The 18,239-nt window shown below is 36.3% G+C and overlaps 1 protein-coding gene across 2 annotated transcripts in view; it reads right to left on the bottom strand.

The window, feature by feature from the left end:
• Nucleotides 1–5,886: 5,886 nt before the first annotated feature.
• LOC142353414 (uncharacterized) overlaps nt 5,887–18,239 on the bottom strand; it is a 140,939-nt gene continuing 128,586 nt past the window's right edge. For both annotated transcript variants that reach the window (XM_075405646.1, XM_075405645.1), the window contains exons 9-10: nt 12,181–12,390; nt 5,887–7,334 (exon numbers count right to left, since the gene is read on the bottom strand). In XM_075405646.1, coding sequence (XP_075261761.1) covers nt 7,103–7,334; nt 12,181–12,390 — 442 coding nt within the window. In that variant the 3' untranslated portion in view covers nt 5,887–7,102. The remainder of the gene's footprint in view (nt 7,335–12,180; nt 12,391–18,239) is intronic.

Below are 18,239 nucleotides of genomic sequence, written 5' to 3'. Positions count from 1 at the left end.
AGCTTAGACAGCAATAGATCATGCAAATCGCAGGAAATCAGCGGCGTAGAAGTCACTCGAAACGTCAAAAAACGGTCGAGCAAATTACTTCAAATTTTCGCGAGAGAGAGAGCAATGACGGCACTCGCGCAAAAGCCGTTAGAGAAGAAACTACTAAGAAAAATCGAATTCTTTAACTTTGCTGTGTGAACAAATGAAAAACCAAAGGAACGTCAGACGAAACGAAAAAAACATAGCCAGACAAGTCTTGATCTAGTACTCAAAGAATTTTGATGGAATAAGCAAAAACTAGACATAAAATGGACAACGAATGAACTGTGCAAAAACCCGATGATAAATTGAGAAAACAAAAAAAAACAAAGTGAAACTGCCGCATGTGAACAAAAAACTAGGAAACGCGAATTTGTCTAAACGCCGTTTTCTAACTCTGATTTTGATATAGAATGCAAAATTTAACGCCGCAAAACCACCTGTTTTCGGTTCACTGCCTGTTTCCGCGTGACCAAAATCATCACTTCGATTTGATTCCAAAAAATCGTAAAAAATTGGCGAACAGACCTTAAATATAACTGACCAACGTCCGAAGTTGCTCTCGAACGACTAGTGAGAGATAAAATCTATTACAACCTGTCTCAGTCAATTAAAGTACTAAAAACTGCCAACTGTCGGTTTGTTTCAGTCCCAGATTTCTAAAGTGAAAAAAGTAGATAACCTAACTGACTAACGTCTGAAGGATTGCTCTTGAATAACAAATTAGAGCTCGGATTTATTGCAAACTGTTTCAGACGGGGCAGGGGGTGTCTAAATATACTAAGTGCTCTTCAAAGGTTTTTAGAGGTTATTATATACAACTATAACTAGTAAAACTTTAAATAAAAAAAATTACATCAATTTTGTCGTAAGTTCATTTGACATTTAGCAGTGAACGGCGGCCACATGAGTTCGGCTGCTGACACTTGTGAATGAGAAATTTCTTTTGCGTAAAACGAAGCTCAAGGGTCAGAAGTCAAAACGGTCAGGCAAAATTTTTAAAAAAAAAACCAACGCGTTTACAATAATTGCAAAAACTTTGTTCGAGAGCAAATAAACCGATTTAAGTTCAGTCTTCAAAATATTATTTTTTTCAAAGTTTAAGCAGAGTTCTCCAGGTGGATGAAAATACTCCAAGAAGCCATAAACACTTAACACTCATACAGAAGAACTCTAACCTAAAAAATGAGTGCGAGAAGCTACTGACAGTCTAGATCACTCGAGCAAACGTATCTTGAACTAGACATCATTGATCTAGACATCATAAATCATGAAATTGTGCAAACAGGTCTTTAAAAAAGAGATCCACAATACAAATCAAATTCTTTAAAAAAACAGTATTCTCGGTCAAGAAAACTACGTTTCATCGACTAAAGCGACAAAATTAACAAAAATGAGTAAAATAAAATAGCCGACAAATTGCCGGAAAATAGCCTCCATTGACATGCTTGACACTTATCTGGATTGAAACAAAGAATTGTAGAAGAAATTGACAGAAATTTCGTTAGTGTCAAAAACTGTTCCAATTCATTGCGCGGTTTCAGTTAAAATTATAACTAATTCAGCTTCTATAATGAATTCAATTAGCTTAACACTGAAGCCAGCTAGCAAACGCTTTAAACAACTTTGATAAGCTAATGCACTATGCCTAATGACAGGGATTTTTCAGTTTATACCGTCTTTTGATTTTGTTCCTTTAACCTTGACTGTATTCACTAAATTGCACAAATCGAGGAGTAAAATAAATTCAAATTCATTTAGTTGAAACACTGAATGAGTGACGAGTCAAACGTGAAATTTATGATTAATGTAAAACAAAAAACGTTAACGAAAGTTATAGCTAATTAAAAAAACAGCACTACAAGTCCTGAATTACAATACAAAGAAATGAACAAACAGAAGACAAAACTATCAGTCTCCTTAAAAACGCAGACTCAGATAAAGAAAAACGTAAACCCAGACGCCCAAGAAATTAAAAAGAATACTATAAAAATATAAAAACAAATTTAATTGCATTCACATTAGGAGAAATAATGTTATCAAAGTTATTATGACAACAAACGTCAACTTCGAGACACCTTAACAAAATGGTAGCTTAGACAGCAAACTCTAACTTTGTAGAAAACCAAGGACTTTGTAGTCAACAAATAATTGGAAAAACATGATTTACAATAGATTTCATTGCTAACAAGTGGCATCAAAGTCATTGAAGCCTGCCAATAAAACCTGAAATCTTCAATTTCTTTTACCTTATCTACAGATAGAAAGCCTAAATAAATATAAATTAAAACACAAATAAAAATCGGGGGCCACGTAACAAAAGTAGCAACAAATGCAGAAAATAATCAAAAGCTCAAGATAATTTTAAAACAAATTGTCTCAGTCAGAAAAAACATTAGCAATGAAATGAATCCCCTAGATTGATTTAATTATGCCTAATTAGAGAGCAAATGAGAACTATCTTTAATGAGTAACAGACCGAATAGGAAAAAACAGTTACGAAAAATGTGTGCAAAGTTCAAAAAAAAAATATATAGCTGGCAGATTGCCAGAAAATAGCCGCAATAGCTTTGTAGATGCGCAGTCTAAAAAATCAGTCGAAAAGACGGACCCGAAAAATTCAATACTTTTTATTGAAGGCTGATATGTTATATTTTGATTAAAATTCTGTATAAGTTTTTGTTGCCTCTATTAGCTGCTCTCAAATAACCTTCATTTAGAGTGACGCACACCATTTGATCTTAACTCTTTGAATTAAAGTAAATAAAATTCAATTTCAAAGTGAGGAAGTCATTTTTGAGAGGCGAATGAACAAAAAACTCGCTCCACTAAGAGCAAAATATGTCACACACGCACTTCAGTTGAAATTGCATGAACGAATGAACAAAAAGCAATTTGAAGTAATTGTGACGTCATATGGTCGTAACTAAAATCTCGACGACGAAATAAAAAACATAGCCGGAAGAATTACGGAAGCGACTCGAAGCGTCAAAACTTCGCTAACAAAACCGTAATTACAGCGGAAGCCACTACCTTTTGTATTAAATCATTAACTCACTACCTCTCCAGGTCTGCTCTAAAAATTGGTGAAACTTAAACCACTGTCAACAAGATAAACAAAATGCAGCAAAATTTTATATTATTGAAAACGTTTGGCAACGTCAAAAAATCCAAAATAATAAAGGTGGTCAAAAACCTGATAGTCTGAAAAGGCTGGCACGGTTATCAAAAGCCCTCAAATAATTCATGGTTCTAATCTGAAAAAGATCGCGAAAGCAAACGGCAGATAATAATCTTAGAAACTAAGTTAAATCTTTTCAAAAAAGAAAGCTCAAATTTAAGAATCAGAAAACAACTATAATTACACTTCTAATCAATGCGATTAAGGAAAAAAACAACCCACACATACTGTTGCTTTTTTTACATACGCTAGACAACATGATTTCATACTAAATCAAAAATAAAATTGATCATAGAAAAGACATAAGCGGCAGAAGAATATTCAAAGGCAAAAAATCGTTTAAATTAATACCAAGGCCGGAAGAAAGCTGCAGTAAAAAGTCATTAGTGGAAATTTTGGAAGAAGCTTGCTATCAAACTCTCAGTACCGCCTTTTGTTGAATGAAATCAATTGCACACCAAAGAAATGACGAAAATCTAAGAAAAAGCTGAAATCGTTCAATTTTTTATAACTGAAAAAAATCAATAAACCGAAAATAATTTTAGGTGCCAGGACGAAACTAGAAAGATACTAACTAGAATGTGAAGAATATGGGCACAGTGTAAGGAACACCGTAACACAGACTTTCTTGATTTTTGAAAGTTAAAAATCAATTTAAAAAATTCAAGAAAAACGAATACATTTCATTGTTCAGCATTCAAGACAGAGAAAAGATAACTAGTCATCCGATACAAAGATCTATCCTCCTGAAGAGACCGAAAAACAGGAAAAAGCAGAATTAATAAATAAGAATCATTGAAACATTTTGCAAAAAAAATGGTCAAAGAACTTTTAAGTTAAGACTGCATTTATGAAAAAGTTTTCACTGTTTTCTCAAAAGTTAAAGCCAAAAAATGATTGCACTTTTATTGAAACGAAATTAAAGTCCCTCATGTTGCACAAAAAAAACTATTTCTAGCAATTACAACCAAAATACAAACGAAAAACTGACGAAAATCGGAAAAAAACCTACCAAAATCGGATTAGCATATGTACAATTTTATGGAAAAAATTACATCGAGGTAGAAAGAGGCGCTGAGTATAGGAATTATCAAAGAGAAATTGCCATATTAACTGATTTATGACAAAAAGACGGTTAAAAGATCCAAAAAAGAAATTAAAAGAAAAAAAGACAAAAATTAACTAAAAAAATAAAAAATTATGTGCCAATTTTCAACTTGAAACGCATTTTCAGGCTCTGCAAAACACTGGCATCAATTTCCGAGGTTAACATTTCAATATAGTATCGCACATTGGGATTGATACAGAAAATGAAGCGATCGCAATTGACACAATTTCTCCAAGTGCCAAAGTGTTCTTATTAGGTCCTTAAATTCTGCATATTCCGTTAGACTCCAAAAATACACTTAATTCAAATTCTAAAGTGAAGGCTATTAACCAGAATACTAACACCAGCTAGCAATCGCTTTAATGAACTTTGATGAACTAATGCACTATGACTTAACGACCAGGCTTGATCGGATTATCCCACTCTTTTGATTTTGCACTTTTGACATTGACCGTATTCACTACATTACGTAATTCAATACGTTAAAGAGTTTAAAACACATTCAGCTGAAACAGTGAAGTACGTCAGAAGTCAAACGTGAAAACCGTGACCTGTGAAACGAAAAGACCAAAATGTAAAGCGAATTACAAAAAGAGCGCCTAAATAATAACCATGGAGAAGCTGACCGCGGCTATTAAACACTGATGTAAAATCTGAAACAGTAAAGCACCGCTTCTACTGTTCTTTCAAACCAGTTATGCATTTTGAAAGCAACGGGTAAAACCATAAAACATAACCGACTAACGTTGGAGCGAATTGCTATCAAACGACCGGCGAGCGGTTGGCTTCATCAGTAGCTAGCTACGGTTTAGTGAGGTTAGCGTTAGCTTAAATGAAGGGTGTGTGGTGAGCGCAGCGGAGGGGGGGGAGTCAACCTTTAAGAACCGCCCTTCACGCCATAAGTATAAGTCTCCAAAACAGTTTCTGTGAATCTCATACATTGAGACTAGTGAGCTGAAAAGCTCCAAGGACACTTAATGCGCTACCTGTTTATCCCGTTTTTGTTTTTAAGGCCGAAAAGCCAAATGGGTTTGACTAAAATCGTATAAAAAAGACCAAAAGGACTTTTATAATTGCTACAAACTTCGTTTGAGAGCAATTAATCAAATTTGTAAGACCGCGCTGCAAAATACGGATATTCTCCATTGATTTTCCAATAAAAAAGTTTGAATTGCCTCGAAAATATTTCACGCTACGCGACTCAAAACGAATGATTATATTGAGATTTCTATTAACTGCCGTGCACCTCCCCTATTGGCCGAAGCTTCAGGTATTTAGTCGTCCGACCTTTAGAGGAATGAAGTCCAAGCCATGAAGACCAGAGCATCGGTGCAAAAGACCATCTGGGGTCTAGCTCTTTGAGGAGTTGCGTCCCGCATCAACTGCCGTATTCAAATTGACACCGGGAAGGAAAATTATCCATTTCTTCAAATACCTAACAAGGTAATTGTGAATTGTAATGATTACCTAATTTTACTCCAGCCAAGTGCTTACAATTAATTCACCAACTAATTACCATTCAAGACCTAAATCTTTATAATATCAGCTAAGCTCAAATGAAAAGACGTTGTAATTTCGAATACTTTTTCTTAATATTTCGACTGCACACTAAGTTCTATTGAGTTCCATTCAAAAAAGAAAACAAAATAAAGGCGCGCACTGGTATGTTCAGAGACAGCCAAGAAAACAAAAGCAGATACGAGCTGATTGAATTGCTGATTCCACAACTCCAAGTTCCTCCTCACACAAAAACTCGCCGTCTCATTTCACATTGTCACTAAAGCCGACAACTACAGGAATTCACGTAATTGATAATTGACCAAACGATTGCGATTCCGGGTGATTTTTTGGGGGTCATTATTGGGTTTAAAGTTCACATTGTCGTAAGTCGTAATTGGCCACAAAACAACCAAACACGTAACTCTAATTCATCTCAAACATCGAAACGCTTAGAAGCGACAAATACGAATTACAATGCCTTGGTTTCGTTGCAGCAATAAAGTCAGCGCAAAAACAAAAGGGGTCAAGATTTCTAAATAACATCGGGGGTTTCGTTATGATAAAAAATTTTGGCCACGTCAGCACCTAATGAATAATCGAGCAGACAGAAACAAAATATCCACTCGGTAAAGGTAAACACAAGGTATCAACCCCCGGAGAGAAATAAATAGGAAATATACTAATAATAGTACTATGTCATTTAAGGTGCCGCGCAAACTATTTGGTTTCTCTACAGTTAAGTGGGCGTTGTAATTTTTAATCGGACACAAGCAGATGAAAATACATCCATTCCCGCGCTGCGTCGCTTCAAACCCGTTATTGCTTTACAGAACATTAACTTTGGGAATTATAAGGAACAATAAGTGATTAAATTATAATGAAATCTGTCTCACCGGAAGTTAAAGCGGTGTTCTGACAAGACATCGGAAATTTAAAGGGGGGTTTAGGGCATAAATTAACAGGGCGTTAAATGAACTGTTGAGTAACCAGCACAGGTTGAGGTAATTTAGGAAGTTGACGCCAATCCGAAATACATAGAGAAACTTTCGCAAATCAAGAGGCATCAATACAATCGTAATACGTCAATTTTTCGGCTTGTCCGGTCGGATTCGTTGAGATATTTGAGCTTGTGGAGGAATATGTTAGGAAAAAGCTAATTTAGTGACGCTCGTTTATCTAACAACAGGTCATTACAGGGATGCTGTTTGTTTGCAGTAACATATACATATGTGGTCTTGAGAGTGTGTGAATATGTTTGAGATCTTGGCGGCCCCCGAGACTACTTAGTGCACTTGACTGTGTGCTGGGTGATAATTGTTTGCGTTGGGCAGTTGAGGTTTGTCCTCAAGCTTCTCATAGTCCAGTCGGAACTCCTTGGGAACTTTGCGCCATAGTTTTGGGTCGAAAAACAAGTAAGTTCCCTGTTCGTATGAGTCGTACTTCTGTGCCTGGAAACCTGGTGCACGTGTTAGCCACATGCGTTCCGTCTTGTGGTACCTCCAATCATGAGCGTATCTGAACAAAACGCCTAATTAGGCATTGCGCAAAGCGATTATGATCAATTTTGCACACAAGATCTCAAAAATGCAAAAAATGAGACGTAACACACAGGCCCCGGATAAAATACTTCGAAAAAAAAAAACAGGTGAAATAATGCTATATCGGGATAGCAAAAAGTTGCGCTGCTTAAGATTTTGAATGAGAGTTCACAAAAACATTTGATAACTGTTTCTACATTATAGATGTTTTTGTTAATATTGCCAGAAGCTACAAAAAGAACAGAAAAATTCATCTGAAAAATTTGTACAGAATGTTGATAGGAATCCATAACTCCATTATTTTAAAATATTTTTGATCATTTTAAGCCAAGAGCTGCCAGCCATCAAAGAAGATGTTCTTTGAAAAAGAACAATTTGAAAAAAAAAAACAAATTGAACAACCCTTCAAATATAAAATCCTCAAAACCAATGCGCAGTAACTTTAACAACAGCAAATTTAAAGCTGGGCGCCAAGAGAAACCATTTCAGTTTTGCAAAACGCTTTGTGTGGCAAATGCCATCAGCAAAACGCAATCTTCAACATTTAGTGGTTACAAAAAGCCAAAACTGGGAAGCCTACATTAACTAAAATTGCCCTAATGCAAACATAAATCTTACGAAAAACAAAAAATCTCAAAAACCGACAAATCTGGGCCAAAATGCTTTCATAAGGTTGTTGGTAGCTTAAAGATAAGTCTATCTTCACTTGAAGGGCTAGGAGATAAACGTTACAAACATAACCGACTAACGTCGGGTGAATTGCTCTCATACGACCTGGGCGCTACCTGTTTATCCCGTTTTTGAGGACGAAAAGTCAAATGCGTCAGACGAATTGGTCAAGCAAAAAAATCGCATAAAAAAGACAGACAGAACAAATATAATCGCTAAAAACTTTGTTTGAGAGCAATTAAAAATGAGAAGGGAAAAAAATAGCAGTAGTGGGGTGGGAGAGGAGAGGTAAAAATTAGCGTTAAAAAATTAGCGTTTAAACGTAAAAAGGTTTTAAGAGAACTGCAAAGTAGCCTGAAAATCATGGGCTTCAACCAGATTATCCCATTTCGCATGACAAAAAGTCGTACGCAAAAATACATAAAAAACAAGACTATAAAAAGCTGCAAACTTCATAAAAAAACAATATTGATACAAAGCTTCAACAAATGATCCGTTGTTCAATTAGAGACACATTCCAAGCCATTGATTAAACTAACCATACACAAAATCTTCAAGAAAATCAATTACTCAGTCACTAAAAACCAACCGCGCTAAAAACTACGCGAAATTTAAAAGGAATGGAAAATAAATAGCAGTAGCAGAGAAAAACCAAGAAAGCAAACACGAGATGATAGTTTGTCTGAGAGGAAAAAAAACGCCGTATCATAAAACCTGACAGTGGTACAGCTGCGGACAATAGCTGGCATTTAGTTTTCACGGTATATAGGTGGGATAAACATTTTTAATTGAACTCAACAAAGTGACCGCCAAATGGAAACACTGAAATAAAAAATTGTGTAAGGCCCCCGATAAAAAAACAGGTGAAATAATGCTACGTCGGGATGGCAAAAAGTTGCGCTGCTTAAGATTTTGAATGACAGTTCACGAAAACATGAAAACTGTTTCTAAATTTTAGATGTTTTTGTTAACATTGCCAGAAGCTACAAAAAGAAAAGAAAAATTCAATCTCAGAAAAAATTGTACAGTATGTTGACAGGAATCCATAACTCGATCATTTAAAAATATTTTTGATCATTTTAAGCCAAGAGCTGCCTGCCATCAAAGAAGATAATCTTTGAAAAAAAAACAATTTGAAAAAAAAAACAAATTGAACAACCTTTCAAATATAAAATCATCAAAACCAAAGCGCAGTAGCTTTAACAACAGCAAATTTAAAGCTGGGCGCCAAATTTCAGTTCCGAGAAATGGAGCTCATCAGTTTTGCAAACGCTTTGTGTGGTAAATGCCATGAGCAAAACGCAATCATCAACATTTACTGGTTAAAAAGCCAAAACTAGGAAGCCTACATTAACTAAGATTGCCCTAATGCAAAAATAATCCCATAAATAGCAGTAGCAGAGAAGAACCAAGAAAGCAAACAAGAGACGATAGTTTGTCTGAGAGGAAAAAACAAACTGCCGTATCATAAAACCTGACAGTGGTACAGCTGAGGACAATAGCTGGCATTTAGAATTCACGATATATAGGTGAGATAAACATTTTTAATTGAACTCAACAAAGTGACCGCCAAATGGAAACACTGAAATAAAAAATGTGTAATGCTGAATTTTCAAAAGTCTTTGCTGTTTAAAAAAATTAACATAGAGAGCAGCCTCGTGGAAAATTGACACATTTATTATTGCTTTAAAAAGCTTCCAAATGGTCAGAAAGTTTGATAAAAAATACACAAAATTAGAAGCCCCAAAAGCTCGTCCGCCAATTTTCTAGATCCTGCCTCCCGGCTATTCTGGAACAAAACTACACCATTATTTTTGGGTGGCGTGCAGGGTTGCAGGTGGAACGAGGGGGAGTAGGGGGAGGAAGTGGTGGATGGGGAAAAGGGGGTTCAGTGGTGAGGGGTCAAACTCAAAGAACAGCACTTCGCACCATGAATTATGTCTCAATCCGTTCTCCGAAAAATCAAATGGACAAAAAGTCAGGGTCAGACTAAAAAAATATCAGGACGAAAAGTCTACTGGTCAGACAAAAAATGATGAGATGAAAGGTTGGTAACACAGAGGCCCCCGATAAAAAAAACAGGTGAAATAATGCTACGTCGGGATGGCAAAAAGTTGCGCTCCTTAAGATTTTGAATGACAGTTCACGAAAACATTTGAAAACTGTTTCTAAATTTTATATGTTTTTGTTAATATTGCCAGAAGCTACAAAAAGAAAAAAAATTCATCTCAGAAAAAAATGTACAGTATGTTGATAGGAATCCATAACTCGATCATTTAAAAATATTTTTGATCATTTTAAGCCAAGAGCTGCCTGCCATCAAAGAAGATAATCTTTGAAAAAAAAACAATTTGAAAAACAAAAACAAACTGAACAACCTTTCAAATATAAAATCCTCAAAACCAAAGCGCAGTAGCTTTAACAACAGCAAATTTAAAGCTGGGCGCCAAATTTCAGTTCCGAGAAATGGAGCTCATCAGTTTTGCAAACGCTTTGTGTGGTAAATGCCATGAGCAAAACGCAATCATCAACATTTACTGGTTAAAAAGCCAAAACTAGGAAGCCTACATTAACTAAGATTGCCCTAATGCAAACATAATCCCATAAATAGCAGTAGCAGAGAAAAACCAAGAAAGCAAACAAGAGATGATAGTTTGTCTGAGAGGAAAAAACAAACTGCCGTATCATAAAGCCTGACAGTGGTACAGCTGAGGACAATAGCTGGCATTTAGAATTCACGATATATAGGTGAGATAAACATTTTTAATTGAACTCAACAAAGTGACCGCCAAATGGAAACACTGAAATAAAAAATGTGTAATGCTGAATTTTCAAAAGTCTTCAGTCCTTGCTGTTTAAAAAAATTAACATAGAGAGCAGCCTCGTGGAAAATTGACACCACATTTATCATTGCTTTGAAAAGCTTCCAAATGGTCAGAAAGTTTAATAAAAAATACACAAAATTAGAAGCCCCAAAAGCTCGTCCGCCAATTTTCTAGATCCTGCTTCCCGGCTATTCTGGAACAAACCTACACCATTATTTTTGGGTGGCGTGCAGGGTTGCAGGTGGAATGAGGGGAAGTAGGGGGTGGATGGGGAAAAGGGGTTCAGTGGGGAGGGATCAAACTCCCAAGAACAGCACTTCACATCATGAATTTATGTCTCAACAGTTTCAGTGAATAGTATTAAGAACTAGTGAGCCTTTAAGAGAACTGCTCGGCGACTTAATTTCCTTCGGGCTTTGCCTGTTTATCCGCTCTCCGAAAAATCAAATGGACATAAAGTCGGGATGCGACAAAAAAAATCGTCAGGACGAAAAGTCTACTGGTCAGACAAAAAATGATGAGATAAAGGTTGATAGTACAAAAAGATCGCATAACAAAGACAAGCATTACTTATACAATTGTTAAAAACTTTATTTGACAGCAAATTAAAAATTCATGAATTGAAAACAAGACTATATTTTCACAATTTTGTTTCGAATTTTTGTCTGAATGTATGGGCCGCAAACCACTGACGGGAAAAACTGGGGAGCAAGAACAGAAATACCTCAGATTTTTCATAGCATGTAGCGAGAGGGATTCCATTGTTGATTCAAACTGATCAGATAAAAATAAACATAACCGACTAACGTCGGCAAACTGCTCTCGAACGACCGGTTGTCTTTGGTAGTAGCCATCAGAGGCTTAAGGATGCTAGCATTAGGGGTGACCTGTGTGTGTGTGTGTGTGGGGGGGAAGAGGGGGGCAAGCGAGGTAGGGTTCAAATCGAGAGGTGGAACAGGACGGACAATGCGAGTGTTGAGGGGGTAATGGGGGGGACGGCGGGGGTGACTGAGGGTGGGTCAAACTTTTAAATTAAGAACTGCCCTTCGCACAATCAAAATGTCTTCTCAGACCGGTTCTTAGAGTATAGTAAAGCTTAGGGCTCTAAAAGAACTTAATGACCTCCGGGCGCTACCTGTTTATCCTGTTTTTGAGGACGAAAAGTCAAATGGGTCAGAAAAAAATTGGTCAAGCGAAAAATCGCATTAAAGACAAACAGGACTAATATAATTGCTACAAACTTCCTTTGAGAGCAATTAATCAGTTACAGATTACACAAAGAGACAAAATATTAAGGGTGTGCTTACTGTTGTGATTGGGAGTACTCACAGTTCAGCAGCAGCGGCGAGTTGGAGGACGTCATTGATGTTGGTATAAAATAAGTAGAAGAGGGTGTCCTCGCCGTACTTGCTCAGCTTGATTGGGGCCAGTCTCTCCCGGATGTGCAGGTTGGTCAGGTACTCGGAGGGCACGAAGAAGTCTATGTCCTGTGGCCGACAAGGCGTCTCCGCGAACGGACTTTGAAACGTGCTGAACAGACTGAAACAGCAAATAGTGAAACATTTCTCGATTCATAAACTAGTTTAATATGCACAATCTATTTTCTATAGAACGTATGCAGCAGATTTCAAGACTCGAATACCGACTAACGTCGAACGAATTGGTCTCAATCGACTGGTGAGTGGCTGGCTTCGGTAGTACCCAGCCGGCTCAGAGATGCTAGCATTTGGGGGGGGGGGGGGGGGGGGGACTGGACGAGAGGGGGTCAAAATCGCCAGGTGGAGGAGGGTGCACGGGGATTGTTGGGGAGAGGTGACAGAGGGGGGGGGGGGCTTTACACCCTGAAATTGTGTCCCCGAAACAGTTTTGGTGAATTGCATTCTAAGAGACTGGTAAAGCTTAAGGCTCGAAGAGAACTTAATGCCCTCTTGATTATCCTGTTTTGAGGTCGAAAAGTCAAAGTGGTCGGACGAAAAACCGGTCAAGCAAAAATCGTATTAAAAAGACCACAGGACTAATATAATTACTACAAAATTTGTTTGCGAGAAATTAAACATAACCGACTAAACGTCGGAAGAATTGCTCTTGAACGACTAGTGGGAGCTCTAATCAATTGCAGCCTGCTTCAGTCGGGGGGGGGGGGGGGGGTAGCCTAAATGGGACTAAGAAGTTCTATAGTGGGCTTCAAATAACCACATTAGAGGTTAACATATACCACTGTTAAGATTTAAAGTTAAAAAATGACACCAGTTTCGGCGCACTTTTTATTTGACTTTTAGTATTAAATTGCCGCCAATTGAGTTCAGCTGCTTGAAATTGTGATTGAGAGAGAATTTTAGATCACGCGAAATGCAAAAAGTCAAGGGCGTAAAAGTCACTCGAAAAGTCAAAACCGTCAAGCGAAAATTTTGCATAAAAAAAAGACACACACGTTTACAATAATTGCTATGAACTGCGTTCAAGAGCAATTAAAAACAAAACTCGAATACAAGCAACTCGACGTAGCCAGCAGATTGCCAAAAACAGCCGCTATTGAACCCCATAAGGTCAAATGGGATTCTCATAAGATAAAATTTTACAGCCTTCAAAAAATGCTCGAAATCAGCGCGCAGTTTTAGTTCGATTTCTTAATCGTACTGAATTAGGATCCAACGCTGAAAGCTATTAATGCACTGACTTAATGAAAAGGCTTTATCGATATCCCATTTCTTTTGATTTTGCGCTTTCGGTCATGACAGTTTTAACTATTTTGGTCAAATTTTAAAACCTCTAAAATTATATGTTCGATGACGCATTTCAGGTCGCTCGCTAATTTCACAGCGAAATGAAGTATTCTTGCATTATTTTCGCACACATAGACCACATATCGAAAACCTCTAGATAACAATTCTCCACAGTGATCATTTTCAATGAAGAGCTAAAAATAGCAGAGAAACTTCCAATAATATTTTGAGTTTGTGGTTTAAACCCAACTTTAAATATAGCTGGTAGATTGCCAAAGAATAGCTGCGATAGCTTCAAAGATCTACATTCTCAAATTCCATACAAAAGAAAAATAAACATAAAAAAGCTTTGAAAAAGAAAGTCGGATCCTTTCTGTTTGTGCTCCCAGCTTAGCAGGTGCCTGTTATTTGCATCCTACAGACGCATGTGCCATATTTTTACATAAAAATTTACTATGTAATGGCACGTGCTCCGTAACAGGGGCCCATAACGTACGGGGGGCACAGACGGAAAAGACCCAGAACGTTTTCATAGAAATTGTTGTGATGTCAGTAATTTATTTAGACTTGAGCGGTGTAAATCTGTCCTCACAGAACTTTAAATTACGTAAACATACACTCAATTGACTTCAACTCCTGCGATGAAAGTTGGTGAAACTCAATTTCAGAGAGGAAATGTCTCTCTGCGAATGACGTAAGTCACTTTTGACCAATAACTATTCGAGCGAAGGAACAAAAACCCGCCCGAATAATTGAGAAAATGACGTCCCACACGAAATTCGGTCACAAGATTGCATGAACGGATCAAAGCTGATTGGAATTCAGTCATATTAAAAGCATATGACTGGAAGAGAATCCAGTCATAAGCTCTTAATTAAAATTTTGACAAGAAAAACAAGGAAAGGCTGATAACAGCTTTGCTCAACTATCGTTATCGCAGCTATTGATAAGCGTGCCAATAAGCCACATTATATATGATCAACTGATCAAAGATTGAGAGAAAAAGCCACAATAGCTTTGTAGATGTGCAGTCTCAAAAATAAAAACACAGCCGGCAAATTGAAACCACCATTGACTCGCTTGATACACATCGGGATTGGAACAGAAAAAACAGAAATTGACAGAATTTTCTTAAGTGTTAAAAAATGTTCCAATTTGGTATGTAGTTTTAAATCGCTTCAAAAGCTACACGCAATTCAGCTTCAATACTGAAAACTATTAAGCTGAATACTAATGTCAGCTTAATCTAACAAACTTTGATGAACTAATTCACATAACTCAATGGCCGGGATTCATCGGTTTATCCTGTTTGTTGACTTTGTTCTTCTGACATACAATTATTCAATACATTGCGCAATTCACTGCGTGGAAAAATCTTAAATACGTCCAGTTGAAACAGTGAGTGATATAATTCACAAGTCAAACGTAAAAATCGTGACTTAAGTAAAACGAAAAACGTGATCAAAAGGTATAGCGAATTTAAAAAAAGGACAGCGTCTAAATAGCCGTTGAGACTGACTGCGGCTATTAATAAACATAGCCGGCAGAGTGCCGAAATAGCTGCGATAGAATAGACTTGCGAGCTGTATAATAGAGATAGAAACAGATACAGATATAAGTTGAAAAAGTTATCGATGCCTCTCTTAAAGCTATGTAAAAAATAAAGCAATAAATAAATAAAGCTTGTTAAAATTCATTGTGCAGAAGCCTTTTCATTAAGGACTTTTATTACACATATGAGTTCCTTTGACCTTAGATTAATTCAAAATAAACTTAAGTTTTAAAGAGCATGAGTCATTTTACTGAGTGAGGTAAATCACTTGTGATCAAAACCTAATCACGCGAAAAACTTTTGCTAGAGAGAGTGAGAAATGACGTCACGAGCGCAAATGCCGTTAGTGAGAGGAAGAAGTCATTCAGAATAAATGACTTTTTCAGCTTTGCTGTGTGAACAAATGTAAAACGAAAAAGAGCGTCAGACGACGAAACAAAAAACATAGCAGGACAAGTCCTGACGTACAATTCAAAGAATTTTCATTGACTAAACAGAAAACTAGACCTAGAACGGACTAATAATGGATTGGGAAAACCATTTAGAAAAAAATCCGATCCAAAAAATCGAAAAAACAGTTAAAATCAAAATGAAATTGCCGCATATGAACAAAAAACCACTAGCGAGAAATCGAATTTTTGTTCAAACGCCGTTTTCTCACTCTACTTTAAATTTAGAGCGAAAAAAATTCACGCCGCAAAACCACTCGCTTTTTCGCTCCACTTCCTGTTTCGGCGTGACCAAAATCACTACTCCAATTTGACTTCAAAAATCATGAAAATGTGTGAACAGATCTTAAAAAAAAAAGACAGCGCCCCAATACAATTCAAATTCTTTAAACTGTAAAAACCAAAAGCACCGCAATATAGCTCCTCTCAGCTTACAGCTTCGCAGCTTTAAAAACGAAAAATTCCGTTATCACTGCGACGTTAACTATTGATTTGTAATTCGATCTGAATCTTTAAAACTTATTGCTGCTTCTATTAGCTGCTCTCAAATCACCTTCAATTAGAGTGATACAAACTCAATTGACCTTATCTGCTTGAATTGAAATAGAGAAAATTCATTTTGAGAGTGAGAAAGTCATTTTTGAGACTGCGGTTGAGTCAATTGTGATGACCAAAAACTTAATCACGCGAATGAAAAAAATCGCTCCACTAAAAGTAAAAATAGGGCAAGGAACTCAATTCAGTCGAAATTGTATGAATTAATGAACGAAAAGCAGCTTTGAAGTAATCGTGACATCAAATTGTCGCAACAAATAATTTTGAGGATGAAATAGAAACATAGCCGGGAAAATGCTGGGAAGGAATTCAAACGTCGGTCTTCCCAAACAAGCTGCAACTCCAGACTTTCGGGAGAATACCCAAATAAACTATACACAAATTTAATACCCATAATGTAGTTGAACAAAAACAAAGATCAAGCAAAAACAGAAACTCAGGAGAATCAAACGCTATTGAAGTCAAAACCTAGTTTTCTAAAATCAAACCATTCTCGGGCTTGTAATTGCAAGCACTAATTCATAAACAAAGAAACCAGATGAAAATGACAAAAAAAATAAATCATTTGAAAATCGATCCCCGCGAAGTATTAAACAAATGCACTGTTAAGTTTTGAAACCAGAAAAACTATCACCGAAAACGATAAGCCAGACAAAAATATAGACAAAAGAGAAAAAAATGCAAAAATCAACAGAGGTATAAAAGAACGAAAATTGGTCGATTCTGGCGGCACAAAAGAAGTTGTGAAAAACATTGTTCACAGTTTTCTGTGTTCGGAGAAATCGTTGGTTGAATGAATTCAACATCTCGCAGAAAAAAAAATAAAGAGAATAAAAGGGATAGATTAAAACACAAAATCAAAAGACGAACTACAAAACCTAGCTCCAAAAAAATTCAGTAATACAATTTCTATGAAACTTGTAACTGCAATTCTAATAAAATAAATAAAAATCAACCAAGATAGCCGGCAGATTGCCAGAAACTTTCGCAATAGGCACGTAGATCTCCAGTCTCAAAAAGATATTATAAGAAACAGACGGAAAAAATAGATTTCTTTTCTTAAACAATGAGATGTTAATTACGAATATGTATAACTTATTGCTGCTTTGATTAGGTGCTCTCAAAAATCTTCAATTGAAGAGACAAAAATTAACCTGACCTCATGTCTTTGAATTACATTTAAGAGAAGCCAACTGTATTTCAGAGTGAGGAAGTCATCTTTGTGAGTGAGGAAAGTCACGTGTGACAAAACTTCATCACGAGATAGAACAAAAAATAACGCCGAACTAGAAGGTCAACAAAGATTTATTGCTGTACTTGAGACTGAGTGAAAAGACTACAACTTTTCTTTTCACTTGGTCTCAAGAGCAGCAATAAATTTTTATTGACCTTCTAGTTCGGCGTTATTTTAGTCCCAGTGGAAAGTATTTAATAGCTTATGATATTCTTATGATATTTATGAAATTTATGATATTCTTTTTTGGCTAAGGTTTTGGGTTGTAGTTTTGAGGTTCTCTTAGTTTGCGCCACTGGTTTTCAAAGATTGATTTTTGCTAATTTTCAATTTTTGTGTTTTTTGTGTTGTCTTTCATGGATTGCACAGGTTTTTTGTAGTACTTGCTCCTTGTAAGGACGCAAAGAGTCTATTTTAACATTAATTTTTGTTAATTTAGTCCCAGTGGAAAGTATTTAATCACTTTTAAAGTTTTATTATATTCTTATTTGACTAAGGTTTTGGGTTGTAGTTTTGTTATCTTAGTTTGCGCCACTGGTTTTCAAAGGTTGATTTTTGCTAATTTTTAATTTTTGTCTTTTTTGTGTTGTCTTTCATTAATTGCACAGGTTTTTTGTAGTACTTCATCCTTGTAAGGACGCAGAGAGTCAATATTAACATTAATTTTTGTTATTTTGGTGCAAAAATTGCACAGGTTGTGCAAAAATTGCACAGGTTGTGCAAAAACATTATTTTTGTTAGCCGGCAGATTGCCAGAAAACTCCGCAATAGGCACGTAGATCTCCAGTCTCAAAAAGATATTATAAGAAACAGACGGAAAAAAATAAATTTCTTGTTTTAAATGATGAGATGTTAATTACGAACATGTATAACTT

The sequence above is a fragment of the Convolutriloba macropyga genome, chromosome 14, assembly GCF_964194025.1.
Source record: "Convolutriloba macropyga chromosome 14, txConMacr16.3, whole genome shotgun sequence".
NCBI classification, from domain to species: Eukaryota; Metazoa; Xenacoelomorpha; order Acoela; family Convolutidae; genus Convolutriloba; species Convolutriloba macropyga.
The sequence above is the reverse complement of the archived record's forward strand: the minus strand, read 5'-3'. Positions and strand labels throughout refer to the sequence as shown.